The sequence below is a fragment of the Ailuropoda melanoleuca genome, chromosome 14 (genome assembly GCF_002007445.2).
Source record: "Ailuropoda melanoleuca isolate Jingjing chromosome 14, ASM200744v2, whole genome shotgun sequence".
Classification (NCBI taxonomy): domain Eukaryota; kingdom Metazoa; phylum Chordata; class Mammalia; order Carnivora; family Ursidae; genus Ailuropoda; species Ailuropoda melanoleuca.
The window spans coordinates 16,306,213-16,320,767 of NC_048231.1; the positions used below are offsets into that span (position 1 = coordinate 16,306,213).

The 14,555-nt window shown below is 41.2% G+C and overlaps 1 protein-coding gene across 40 annotated transcripts in view; it reads left to right on the plus strand.

Moving 5' to 3' along the window:
- The window catches only part of TTLL5 (tubulin tyrosine ligase like 5), a 279,806-nt gene that overhangs the window by 26,123 nt on the left and 239,128 nt on the right, over positions 1 to 14,555 (plus strand). For 39 of the 40 annotated variants that reach the window (XR_004620456.1, XR_004620457.1, XR_004620449.1 and 36 more), the window contains 2 exons: positions 2,541 to 2,671; positions 7,618 to 7,700. Coding sequence is in view for 31 of the 40 variants with exons in the window: in XM_034643121.1 (XP_034499012.1) it covers positions 2,541 to 2,671; positions 7,618 to 7,700 (214 nt within the window). In the remaining 9 variants the exon portion in view is untranslated. Of the gene's footprint in view, positions 1 to 2,540; positions 2,672 to 7,617; positions 7,701 to 14,555 lie in introns of those variants that run through there. The other variant, XM_034643120.1, reaches the window with a different exon arrangement.

Consider the following 14,555-nt stretch of genomic DNA (forward strand, 5'->3'; position numbering starts at 1 on the left):
TATCTTTTATGGATCCATCTTTTAATGATGTAAATTTAGTTGTCGGTGGGATTCTTAACCTAGTGATCTGGGACTTTACTACAGTAGGCCCATTGTAGTCTAAAATTAAGGTCTATCTTGGATGCTATGTAGGAGAAACATATCAGACCTTTGGTATTTGTTATACTAATGATGATGCTAGTTCTGCGTAGTTACATGAGAGGTTGGACAGTTATTGCTGTTAAATATGGGTAAGGTAGCCATCTTTTATTTTCCTGAATGGTCCTATTTTCAAGTATGCTAAACTTTTGTTCAGGCCATGTTTCTCAGAAGGTCACATACTCTAGATATCTTTGTGTAAAAATTCCCAGAAAGCTTTGGGTTTGGAACTTGTTAGTGGGGGTACTAGTGTTTTTTCATTACTTGGGTAATTTACATTTTTTTGTACTATTAAAGAATTGTGATTCAGTTAGCACACAACATGTAGTGTTCCTAAAATGTTTCATAATGATTTTTAGTAGTGAATAGTCATAGGCTGCTGCTGAAGCTAGAATTTATTTGATGTATTTGGTTTCTGGGTCTTGAAAATTTGAATATATTTATCAAAATTCAGACTTAGAACACGGTGTTTTTTGCTTGTTTATATTTGAAGTCTGTTTTAGAACAGATTTCATACTCCTAAATCCCATAAAAACCCATTTGGCAAAAAGAATCAGATTTATGTAAGACCTAAAACTGTAAAAGTTCTGTAAGAAAATAGAGGAGAAAATCTTTATGTGTTTGGATTGGATGAAGATTTCTTAGGCATAACAGTAAATGCACCATCCATAGGATAAAAATGTTGATAAATTGGATTTCCTTAAGATTTAAAATGTCCGCTCTTTGAAAGACACTTAAGAACATGAAAAGATAAGCCACAGAGTGGGAGAAGTAATTTGCAAAACACGTACCTGATAAGGAATTTGTTTCCAGAATGTAGAGTGAACTCTCAGAACTCAATAATAAACAAATAGCCCTTTTTTTGCAAAATGGGCTAAAAATATTTGAGCGGACACTTCACTGAAGAAGGTAGACATGAGCAGATGTTCTGCGTCGGTAGCACTCGTGGAATGCGAATTAAAACTACATGACGTACTACTGCCTACCTGTTGGAATGGCTAAAAACAAAACGGAAAAACCAGACAACACCAAGTGCTGGTCAGAATGCATGCAATGGAACACTGAAACTTTGCCAGTGGGAAATGCAAAACGGCACAGCCACTTTGGGTCATAGTCTGGCAGTTGCTTATCAGGTTAAATATATACTTACACATGTGTTGGTTTTAAAATGTGTCCACAAATTCCTTGACATTGCCTTCAAAAAGTTGAGCTTAATTTCTCTTTTCTTGGGTGTGAGCTGGCCTTTGTGACTTCTAATGAATAGAATATGGCAGAAGTGACAGTGTTACTTCTGAGACTACTTCTGAGCTTCTTCCTTATTCCCTTTCCCTCTTGAATCACCTGATCTAGGAGAAACCAGCGTCGTGTCACGAAGACACTCAGTCAGGCTTACAGAAGAATTCACATGGGAAGGAACTGAGGCTTCCTGCCAAGAACCAGCCCCATGCGAGAGAGCTGTTTGTTAAGTGGGTCCTTCAGCCCCAGTCGAGCCTGATGACCACAGTTCTGGTCAGCGTTTAGACTGTAGCCTCACGAGAGACCCTAGGATAGAACTACCGAGCCCTGCTACCCCCATATTCCTGACCCACAGAAACTATTAGAAAATGTTTATCATTGTTTTGAGCTATAATGCTTTGGCAGTAATTTACAGTGCAGCAGTTCATAACTAATAGAACTTACTAAACAGTCTTACTGAACTTGGCAGTCTCATTCCTAGAGAGATGGAAACTTACGTCCACACAAAAACTTAACGTTCTTATGAAAGTCTGTATGTACATGCTTTTAGTGATTTCATAATCTTCAAAACCTGGAAAGAGCTTAGATGTCCATCAACTGGTAAATGGATAAAGAAACTGCGGTCCATCTGAGCAGTGGATTCTTACTGAGCCATAAAAAAGAGTGAAATCCTGATGCAGGCAACAGCAGGGATGAAGCTCAGTGGTTGCCGGTCTCGGGGAAAGGAGCCAGTCTCAAAAGGACATATATATGCGATCCCATGAACTTGACTTTCTAGAAAAGGCAAAATCGGAGGGACAGGAAACAGATGGAGGTGATTGGGAGGGTTGACTCCAAAGGGACTGGATGTAAGTTTTTGGGATGCTCAAACTGTTCGTGGTAGTGATTATATAATTATGTATGTTTGTTTAAACTCATAGAATTATACAGTAAAAAGGGCAGATCTTACTCCATGTCAGTTATACCTCAGTGAATAAATCTGACCAAAGAAATCCATTTTATGGAAATGATGACTGAACTTTGGGGTTGACAGAGTGATCGATCTGATGTAATACTGTCCTCAGAACGTGTTCCAGCTCTGAACCATGAGCTCTGTAAGTACGTGATGACGTAGGAAAACCTCAGAGTCAGACTTTACTGAAATGGAAAACTTTTATGATTTTTAGGTCCTATGAACTAACCCGGAAAGACCGACTATACAAAAACATCATTCGAATGCAGCATACGCACGGATTCAAGGCTTTTCACATCCTCCCTCAGACCTTCCTTCTGCCAGCCGAGTATGCGGAATTCTGTAGTAAGTGCTTGGCTGCCAACGCCCTGATTCTCCGCAGCTGAGCTTGGGGCAGACTTACCCCAGAGGCTACGTCAAGCCAGTCACTAATTTAGGGCTTTTCACATCCTTAAAACAGTGTGTTTCTTCAGTAAAACAGCTGGAGGGATAACTTTAAAATTGTTTTTATTCTGACCGTGTCCCTGTATGTTTATTTTTAGTAAGCTTGTCGCTGTCATTTCTAGAAGGATACGTTGGTGTCATACACCCGTGTCCCTGTCTGGTACAGAAAGTTTCTTCACCGGCAAGAGTTAGTGCCTATGTAAGGAGGTATATATACTCTGCATTTGAACTATATTTGCTTCCTTTTTGGCATCTGTTTTTTTTTTTCTTACCGTTTAAGGAATATCCCTGTCACCTTGATTTCTCGACTTGTGTGACTTACGAGGTATAAGTATCACGCGTTTTTTAGTGTGAGAGTTTTAGAGGTACAGGTTAGTCACACTCTCATTGGAGTTCACTAACAGGTGTTAACCAAAGAGGGATCTAAATGTCAGCTATCTTGCTGGTAAAGCTAGATAGGAACATGCGGCTTGCTTCCCAGTCTCAATGGAAGCTTCTTATTTCTTTTGCCTGGAAGTAAACTACTTCCCCAGGTCCAAGTAGACGAAATGGGCTATTTCAGACTTTTCCTCCCTGGGGGCAGAGCCTGAGTCAGTAGGCGTGGTGCACAGAAGAGGTGTGAGTACAGAGAAGGTGGGAGGCAGGTCTTTTGTGAGAGTCTGAAAAGTAATGATAATAAAAGCTAACATGGAATGAACATTTCCTTTCTATGAGGCCCTCTTCTAAGTGGCATTTCTACTCTGAGGTAGGTACCATTGTTATTCCCAGTTTTACAGATGAAGAGATGATGGTACTGAGAGGTCAGGAGCTTTCTGTAAGTTATATAGCCTTTAAATGGTGGTTTAGACTCTGTGGTTTGGCTTCAGAGGCCTTCTTGCTTAAAGACCTGGGACCGTGTGTGCATAGCGTCCATTTCCCAGTATCACCAGTGAGAGAGGCCTCCTCTGTGAGGAGGGTCTGGGAGGACAGATACACAGATACCTTTCTTCTCATAAGTCCAAGAGAGACTTATTCTTGTCTTAAGAAGCATGGAGAGAGGAAGAGAAAGTTCTCTCTAGACTTCCCGACTTGTGATTTTCTTTTTTTCTCTTTTTTTTTAATTTTTAAAGATTTTATTTATTTATTGGACAGAGAGAGACACAGTGAGAGAGGGAACACCAGCAGAGGGAGTGGGAGAGGGAGAAGCAGGCTTCCCGCTGAGCAGGGAACCTGATGTGGGGCTCGATCCCAGGACCCTGGGATCATGATCCGAGCCGAAGGCAGGTGCTTAACGACTAAGCCACCCAGGCGCCCCCCGACTTGTGATTTTCTTAACCTGTTAGACTTAACAGTCTGGTCTGGTTGCCCAGTGGGGTGTTCATCCTCTGGGACTTTCCTTATCAGGATCTGCTGCTTCACCTTGTGAGGCCATTTCTCTGATAGCACTCATTGTTCCAGCTGGGACCATTGGCAGTTCTGTGTTTGCTCACAGAAGGCTCTGCAATGGGTCAGAGGAGACTATTAATTAAATGAATTAAGTTCAAAGCTACTGTGCACTCAAAGCTGAAAGGTTACAGTTAAGAATTTTTGTTATATGCTTTAGCCAAGTTACTTAAACTACCCTGTGCCTTGGCTTCCTCCTCTGTAAAATGGGATTATTACTAGTACTGACCTTATAGTGTTATTGGGATGTTTAAATAGGTTAATACATGGAAAGCACTTGGAATGGTACCTGATAGGTGTTTAATAAATGTTCAGTATTACTCCCTATTTTGAGTTATGTTGAGATGTATTGTTATGTAATAAAAGTAAAAAATTATGCAATAAGCCAACATGATAGCATAAAAATACTTCAACTAATATGTTAGCAGCATGTCCCAGATATGAACTCCTCCTGTTAAACTCTACGATAATTCCCTGTTGAAGTCTACAGGAATCTGAGAGGAAAATTCCCTTTGTCCTCTCTCTGCTATTTCTTATTCTTCTGTTCTCCCTTTGGAGGCCGGCTGGGGGTGGGGATGCTTGTTCAGATGATTCCTCCATCAGTTCGAACATGGTCTGTCTTTCAGTAGGATTGCTTCTTTAGTGTATTATTCAAACTTTGTGTTCTACATTTTAACAAAAATGAATTCAAAGGTCAGCAGAACACACGGAATTAATATTAACAGCCAAAACTCAAAGCCACCACGTTTAGCCCCAGGGCAGTTAATACAGGCAGATGGTGTTCCTCAGTCCCCCAAACAAATCACCCACTGATGTCATAACCAAAGACCACAGCCAGGGGCTCACTGTGTTTGTGGAAAAGGGGGGATAGGGAAGACGTGATAGTAAAAAAAGGAGTCTTCTTGGTTTCAGTCTTGCCGGGATGCCAGTCATTCTTTGCCAGTTGTCTGGAGTCCATGACCTGTAAGCTAAAATTCATTTGGGGGAGATCCAACATTGTTAGGTTAGTTGCGTTGCTAAGGTTACATATTAGGGGAGAAACCCACCTATTTGTACCACTTCCTCTTTCAAAGAGATGTTCCTCTTCTTCATAAAGTCTGTTTTAAGTTCTTCTCTTCCTTTGGTGTCCACCAAGCATATTCTAACCCAGAAATTCCATTTTACCCATGACTCTTGTGTTTCTGTTCCTCCATTGCTCACTTGAGTGTGGGCAATAGGAGATTTTTGAGAAGGGAAGGGACACAAACATGTTAGCCTTTAGAAAAATAACTGCGTGAAATGAATTGAAGGGAGCAAGGGGAAGAACACAGTGATCACTTGGAAGGTTATTATGGTAATCTAGATAAGAAGAAGTGTAGTTGGACTGAACTAGGTAGCTAGAATAGAAAAGAGGGAGTGCAAAGAGTGGTAGAAAAACAAAGTGTACCAACTGGCTGTGAGTAGTGAGGCAAGGGTCAAAGATGGCTCCAGAGGTGTGAATCTGAGAAGCTAGGAGTATGAGCACATCTTTTTCTTTCTTTCTTTTTTTTTTTTTTAAGATTTTATTTATTTATTCGATAGAGATAGAGACAGCCAGCGAGAGAGGGAACACAAGCAGGGGGAGTGGGAGAGGAAGAAGCAGGCTCACAGCAGAGGAGCCTGACGTGGGGCTCGATCCCATAACGCCAGGATCACGCCCTGAGCCGAAGGCAGACGCTTAACCGCTGTGCCACCCAGGCGCCCCTATGAGCACATCTTTAACCAGGGAGTGTAACTAGGACCGTAAAGGAAGAGCTATTAAAAGGGAGGAGAAGTGTGAAATTTAGGACTGGGTATGGATTTGGGAGGCCTACAGGCTTCCATGTGGTGATTTGTAGGCAGTTGTAAAGGCAGAGTTGAGTTCTGGCCAAAGGTAGTAGATTCTGGAAGTTGTAGGGATGGAGGTAGATGTGCTTATAAGGAGAGAAAAAGAGAAGCAGCACCGCAGAGAGGAGAGTGAGTTTGAAGATATGAGCAGGGGAATGGGGTCCCAGAGGAGAGAGGAGAGGGTTAAATCAAGAACAGACACATGGAAAGATGCTCAGCATCACTCATCATCAGGGAAATGCAAATCAAAACTGCAGTGAGATATCACCTCACACCTGGCAGAATGTCTAGTATCAAAAACACAGGAAATGACAAGTATTGGCGAGGCTGTGGAGAAAAGGGAGCCCTTGTGTACTGTTGGTGGGAAAGTAAATTGGTGCAGCCACTATGGAAAACAGTGTGGAGGTTCCTGAAAAAATTAAAATAGAAACATCGTATGACCCAGCAGTTCCACTTCTCGGTATTTACCGGAAGAAAATGAAAACACTAATTTGAAAAGATATTTGCAGTCCTGTGCTTATTGCTGCATTATTTACAATAGGCAAATTCTGGAAGCAACCTAAGTGTCCATGGATAGATGATGGATAAGATGTGGTATATATACAAAATGGAATATGACTCAGGCATAAAAAGAAGGAAATCTTGCCATTCATGACAACGTGGATGGGCCTAGAGGGTACTGTACTAAGTGAAATAAGTCAGACAGAGAAAGACAAATACCATAGGATTTCACTTATACGTGGAATCCTATAAAATAAGACAAATAGATAAAAATGAAAAGATCCTCAATACAGAGAACACGCTGGTGGTTGTCAGAGGGGAGGCCGTGGTGGGGGGAGGATGAAATAGGTGGAGGGGATTAAGAGGTACAAGCTTCCGGTTATAAAATAAATGAGTCACGGAGATGAAAAGTACAGCGTAGGGAATACAGTCAATATTGTAATAACTCCGTGTGGGGACGGATGAGAACTACACTCGTGCTATTTCATAACGTACGTAAATGTTGAATCGCTATATTGTACAACAAAAAGTAAAGGGCACCTTTTAATCCCTTGTAAATTATTGTCCTCCTGCACCGCTTGCACATAGTTTGAAGGCGATTTTTTCCTTACAAGCTAAGAGAAATCAATTAAGGAATGGTATCATTGCAGGCAAGCTAGTGTTCGAGCCCTGTTGGCACTGTCTGCATGGTGAGCCTCTGGAGGTCCTTTGGTTGACGGAGGCGAGAATTTCAAGGATTCCCGAAGGCTGTGATAGTCATAGACTGGCGACGTCAGAGAGTTGCCTTATTTTGTTTTCATCCTCTCATTCAAGAAAGAGGGGAAATGGTAGAAGAAATGTGTAACTTTGGTGCCTCCTCTTTCTTCCTTTCCTCACCCCTCTCTGTTTTTGTGTTCATTTTTAAAGCCAGTTCAAAAATATAGGTGTTTTAGCTGTGCTGCCCTCCACTTAGAAATGTGGAAAATTCTTTGGGTGTCTGAGTGGATAACCATTGTTGAAATTTAAGATAATAAACTCTTGTCCTTTCTTTCTCTTTGTTTCTCTCTGTCCCCCTCTTAATCTCCCAATATTTTGAGCAGATTCATATTCAAAGGACCGGGGACCTTGGATAGTAAAGCCAGTGGCCTCTTCTAGGGGGCGGGGCGTCTACCTGATCAACAATGTAAGTATGCACCAGGTGGCACCCTCTCTTCTTCCTCCTCCTCCTCCTCTTTCTTTTTTTTTTAAAGTAAGCTTTATACCCAATGTGGGGATTGAACTCACAATCCCAAGATCAGGAGTCACGTGCTGCACTGACTGAGCCAGCCAGGCGCCCCCTCACCCTGTCTTCTTATTGGTTCTTTCTTCACCCTTTATCCTATCTACAAATATGATTTTTTTTTTTTTTTCCATTAAGAGTAGGTGTTCCCTTCTGAAATCTGCATTCAGACGTGTGAGTTGAGGGTGGGTATGAGTTGCCTACTTGTCCCCTTACTGGTAGTAACCTCTTCTATGCCAGCAGTTACTCTGTGGCTAAAAAGTCACTTGATCAAATGTTAGGGAAGAGCAGCCTTTGGTGTCAGCAGAAAAGAGATTCCTTTTTCACTTGTAGCATATTGTCATGTTAATTCCTCACTACTAAGCATTAATTGGTGGCATATACATTTAGTTTCTGTTGTGAGCAGAATTATGGTTTCCTGCCCTCAAGATCATGGAGGAAATTAACCTCGGTTTGGTGTGGTATCCTCGATGCTGTTTCTGCATCTCCCTCCCTCCTCCTCCTTCCTCTTCCTCATCCCCTCCTTTTTTCCAGAAGTTAACAGTGTCTTGATTCTTTGCAAAATCCTCATTAAAAGTCGTTTGTAAGTTGAACATATCTACAGAATAAATAAAATCTCAACCCCAGTCTCACTTCCTACACTTTTAACAGTAGTTTGTAACCTAATATGGTTGATTTACGTTTCTTTTCTTGACTTAATGTTCTGTTTATTAAGTCCCAGTTTGATGTGTATTGTATTCTCCTTCCACATTCCAGGTCTAAGTTCGATTACTTTTTATTATTTTTATATTTTAAAAGTTTATACAATTATACTATCTCCAATAACCGTGATTCCATTTCTCTGCTTTATAAGTTGAGTAAGAAATTTAAACTCAATAGTAACCTCACAGCATTGGAATTCTAAGAAAGTTTTTTAAGCTTTTTTTTATTTAGGTAATCTCTGCACCCAGCATGGGGCTCGAACTCAGGATCCCGAGACCAAGAGTCACACGTTTCTCTGACTGAACCAGCCAGGCGCCTCGGGAATTCTGAAATTGAACCAGTATTTCACTCTGGGTCTTTTCTCATTCTTACTCCTGGACATTTGGTCAGCCCTTTCAGTCTGGAAACTAGTGTTTTTCTTTGGTTCAGGGAAAATTATCATCCATTTTTTGCTGTTGTTTCTGCTTCTAGACCTCTCTTTTGAGGCATTCTGGGTCTTCCTGTCAACTTTTCTCTGATATTAAATTCTCTGTTTTCCCCCATCTTGATCTTTCTGGATCACCAGTTTGAGCTTTATTCATTTTAATATTCATTTTATCTACTGTATTTCTCTGTTGGCTGTCATAGTTTATAGAAACCCTTATTTTCTGTTTGCCCATTTTTATTTTAATTATTTTAAAAAAGCCTGTTGTTGCTTGATGGATTAATGGATGCAGTTTTCCTTTTGGCCTTAGGATATCAGTTGGAAGTTTTTTAAAAGTTCTCTTTTGTTTTGTGAATTTTCTTGGGATTGTCTTTTTCTTCCCCCTGCTGTTGGGTTTTCTCAGTTTCAGTGACCTTGGGTATATTTGTGAACTAAAGACTAGACTGATTGACATTGACAGCTGGCCTGGGTTTCCGGTATTGTTGTATGGGACTGATTCCCTAGTAGTTTCTCCCTGGATAGAAGGCTAACTCAGTTTTGTGCAAGGGTAAATGGTGTTGACGGACAGGCTGCGCCTCAGGTGAAAGTGATGAGGAGCATGCCTCTTCCTGCCACCCCCTGCCAAAATAGAGCAGGCCATATTGTGAATACAGAGGAAGATTTCGGTGATTTCCCTTCCGGGCAGCACTACCTTTCCTGTCTTTTCCTCTCTGTGTCTGTTGTAGGGATAGAGCGGCCTCAAATTCCACTCTTCTGTCAGATCTCTGTGCCCACACAAGATGTCCTCCTCGGAGTATTGTTGTTAGGTTTTGTCCTGAGGGCAAAGCTCTGGGTGTTGGAGAAGGCCCACTGAATTAATTAAGAGCCAGTTATCTGATTCTTGTTCCTTGGCCCACTCCTGCTCCTCATGTTTGTTTCCTGCCAGCTTGGAACTTCTCAGAGGCTCCTTGAGAAGATCATTCTCACCTCTGATATTTTGCTTCCTCTGCTCTATTTTCTCAACCTGATCCCATCTGCTTTCTTTCAGGATTTCCTTCAACTTTTGGTCTCTTATTGGCCCCCTTTAAATGTTTTCTAAGTATGTTATCATTTCATTCTTTTAAAAATATCTTCTCTGTCCTTCCAGTGGGACTCTGGAAGGGAAGAAGGGGAGGTAGATGTGTGTGTGTGTGTGTGTGTGTGTGTGTGTGTGTGTGGTCAAGTACTCTATTTTAAAATTCCCCAATTCTCTTTTTACGTGGTCTGAGCTATTTCCTACATGTGCAGAAACTGACTTTTTGAGAGGTCTTTCACACTGAAAAATCCTTAAATTCAGTCTGGACTGAAAACTCTTTGGTAACCACTGATGGCCAGACCTTTGCAGGATCTCGTTCTGATACAGGAGCTACTCCAGCTGAGGCCCCGGCTACAAGTCCTGTTACCTGGCCTTGGGTCACTCTGGAGGCCTTTTGCCCCTGAGTCTTTTGTGACAGAAGGCGCCGGCCATATGCCTTGGATCTCTTGTTTCTGTTCTGACCTTGGCGTGAAGGCTCCTGTCTGACAGCTTTTCCTTCAGCTCCATGCCAGGAGCTCCAGTGTTGTTTGAGTCTCATAGACGGCACTAGTTTGGGTTGGGGTTTTAGCTGCCAAATGGAATTGCTATTGAAAGTCAACTGTGGTACAAGTTTGCTTTTTATTTTCTTAGACATGAGTCAAAAAGAATAGGATCTATTTCCAGCTCATCTGGGACGTTTTTCTTTTGGAATGCACTTTTGTTCTAGTGATTTGTTATTTTGAAACTGACATCATAAAGAATAGAAAAGTTAAACTTTCCTTGGTGGGGCTGAGAACCCGGTGCCCTAACTCTTGCTTGGATGGAGTCTCATGAAGAGGGTGACAAGTCTTTAGAGAATGCGTTTGGCAGGCTTTCCTTCTCCCTCCCACCTCTCCCTGGGCTGAATCCCTAGAGACCCCCTGCATAGATCAAAGTACTTGGCAGGACCCTTTGCCTCCCTCCTCCCCCTCAGTGAAGCTTTGGAATGAGTCTGATTCTTTGAGGTATTTGGTGGAGGTGCCAGACAGAAGCCTGGGAAGATGCCAGCAGGCACCAGAGGAGCTGGCAACATGTGGACATAATGGGAAAATATTCCCATTTCACTCCAAAAACTGGAATTTTATCACCTTTTACTCAGACCTACAAACCATGTAGTTAATACTCTTCTCTCTCTCCTTACACACAAGGCCTCACCATCCTGTCTTTTCCATACCTGGATCCTTTCCCATGGAATATGTGACCCATTAGCCAACTGGATGAAGTAACTCTTTCCAAGGCTGCTGCCTGCTTTCCTTTTAGATTTTGGGGGTGGGGGAGGGAATGCTCAGGCGGAGGGTCTGTGAGCAGAACTAATGGGAGTGGGTGAGGGACTTGGGGAGGTGGGTGGAGTTAGGTATGAGGGCCAAATGAAAACATCTTTCCCTGTCTTCCCCACTGGAGAGGGCCTCTTATTAAAAATTCCCAATAATAGTCATAACCTTTTGGAAAATGTCTGCAAATAGCAACTTTTACCATTACAAGAACAGGATAAAGGATCAAAAAAGCATTACTTTTATGGAACACCGAAGAGAGAAGTATGAGCTCTTACAGACGGAAGTATCTTGGCCTATCAGCTAACATGGTTTCTTAAGATGTGCTCTTTACCTCTAGAAATACAGCATAAACAGAGTTGTGTTTGCCCCAGCTTCCTCAGTAACCATGACTAAGTGCCATATTTTCCCAATTTAGTATATTCAAGTTGAGGAGGGAAGGATCTGGTGTTTTCTGATTAAGGTACGAATTTGATTATGGAGGTCAAATTTCATCATCCCTGTCTCACACATTATCCATGGTAAATACAATGTTAATGTTTTCTTTGAGATTTTGAAGTAGCAAGAGAATATTTAGGTCACTCTATTTACTCCCATGTATTTGTGAACATAATTCTTTATAGTGCCCTTGTTTGTATTTGTTTACACGTTGATCTTAAGTGCTCTCTATTTTTTCTCATCGTTCAAGAAATATTTAGGGAGTCCTTGCTGTGTGCCAGGGGCTGCCACTCCTTAAAACCTTTTGAGGAACAGGGATTATCTCTTAATACTAACACTGATACTAAGCTAACGTATCTTCATTATAAGTTAGTGCGCAGCTCTGAGTGGAATGGCATGTGGTGTGCCGTGATGAAGGCTGTTGAGTTATGGAACTTAGTAGAACCATAGATGTACTATTGAGTTTGCACTAAGAGTAATAACTGCTATATCTTGAGCATTTAAAGTGTGCCTATCATGGTACCTTCCAAATGCAAACTCAGTTAGTCTTTAGAAGAACCCTAGGTAGTTCCTGTTATTTCCTAAGTAAGTGGTAGAGTCAAGATTATAATTCAGGTCTAGCTGATTCCAGAGCATAACACTCTTAACCACTGTACCATTCTGCCTTGCAATAACTTAACAGATACCATGAGCTTCAGTCTTAAAGTCCAGTTAGAAAAATGGTTGTGTTTCTGGCTTTCCCAACAATTTAGATCTTGCTTTAGCATACTTTGGAGGACAGTTTGAGCTTGGAATTGAAATAATCTGAAATGAGTTAGTTGGGGAATGATGAAAAGGAAACAGGCTTGAAAATATCAAAAAGCTTTCATTAGTTGCTTTTTAGTATGTAACACTATACAAAGAAACTATACCCAAACCATCCTTTTCTTTGATGAGCTTACAATTTAATTCCTGGTGTGGGTAGAAATGAGAGGTTCAGACCACTGAACAAATACTAAAGTTAAATATTGTGCGAGATCATGCATAACTCAGGCAACAAATGTGTATGATGAGGGAGAGGAGAGAGGAAGGGGCAAGGATATTAGATGTGTCATGGAGGATGGCGGTCACCAGTGTAGTCTCTGGTTCGGAGGGAAGTTGGATAGTCATGTATCTGTTGCAGCCTGTAGGTGTTACTCCGTGGGAAGAGGTCTGCATTTGTTTAATTTTAGGTTTGGAATACAGCCTGAGGCTTGCTCCTTTGTACTATGATTCATCAATTCTTACATACTAAGCTGACTCAAAATGGAGATAGTAGTTGTGAGAAAGTGATCAAGAAATGTAAGGGAGTCCGGACGGAAATGGTGTGGGCAATCTGGTCCATGAGTCTGAATCAACACTGACCGTTGGCTGGGTCCGTGTGATGCAACAGTGGGAGATGAGCGGGGAATCTCTTTATCTTGACTCTGGAGTTGCTCATCATGGTTGTGTATGATGTTACAGGCCACAAAATTATCCTTATTTTATGGTAACTGTAGTATTTGGGTAGTAAATGCAGTATTATAAAGACAGTCTTTTGAATTCGGGGGATAGTATTTTAGGTCAGAACTTTGGGGAAAGATGTGAACAGTACTGCCTCTGAGACAGACTGGCTGGATTCCAATGTTCCTCTGTCACTGTGTGACTTTGTCCCTCTCTCTCTTTCCTCATCTCTAATATTTGAATGTGATATACTTACCTCATAGGGTTGGGTGAGGACTAAAGGAAATAATACTTGTGAAGAATTAAAACAGCACTGGACATGTAGCAAATGTTCAGTACATTTATTACACTTCTTTTCCTGCAAATATTAATAGTTATTTTTGTTGCTACTATTGTAGCCATTATCATTACAACTATTATTACAGCCACTTCCCTTTTGGAGTCCTTTTGTCCTGTATAGATTATGGTAAGTTCCAGCTGATTTTTGTCTTAATCCAATCTCACTTAGAGTGGTACTATTCCATATATTTTAATCTTACTATTAAGAATCCACAGTCATTCCCTCCTTTCCACCATGTTCAAGCTAAACACCCCTTTTTGCCAAAGGGGTTCCGATCCCTTTGCCAGTGGGATCCCCTCCTTCCTCATATTCTAACCAGACCTTTCATTATTCCTCAAGTTAGTCTTTTAGCTCCAGATCAGTGATCTGCCTCCTGTCCTTTCTGCTGAACTCTGTGCCTGCCACCTTTCCATGGCAGCTTCCTTTCCTTTCCACCATGTGCTCTGTAGCTTTCAACACTCACTTCTACACCTACTCTTCCAGAATAGGCCTTCCCCCACTGATCCGCCTAACTGGTCTGCACTTGTACTGTGCAGTCTCACGTCTTGCACTTGCAGATATGCTGCTTTGTGTTCTATTAACTTTTACATTTTGCTGTGCCTTTACCTTAAATATTAAACTCTTTGGAAATAGGGATTAGGCTCTGTGAGGGCAGGGATTGTATCTGTCTTCACTGGGTCCTCAGTACCTTATACAGTATCAAACAGTACTTATGATTATTTATTGTATAAACAACTCATTTTTCACTGAAAACTCTTTAAAAGATATAGTTCAGTCTTTATATATAGTAGCATAGGAAGTACATCCGAATGAATCAATGAGACATCTGTCCCATTTCTCAGAGAAAATGGCAGGATCCATTGGGGAAAGGTCTGTAAGTTCTCTAAGCAACTTGTTGAAAGCCTTTACTTAAGTATAATGGTAGTATTTTAAAATTTCCATCATGCTTTACACTTGGGAGAAAGCACGTTTTTATTTATTTTTTAAGTAGCTTTTATTTTCTTGGCATGTAACTATTTAATATCATGGATGTAAATCTTTAAAGCTGTTA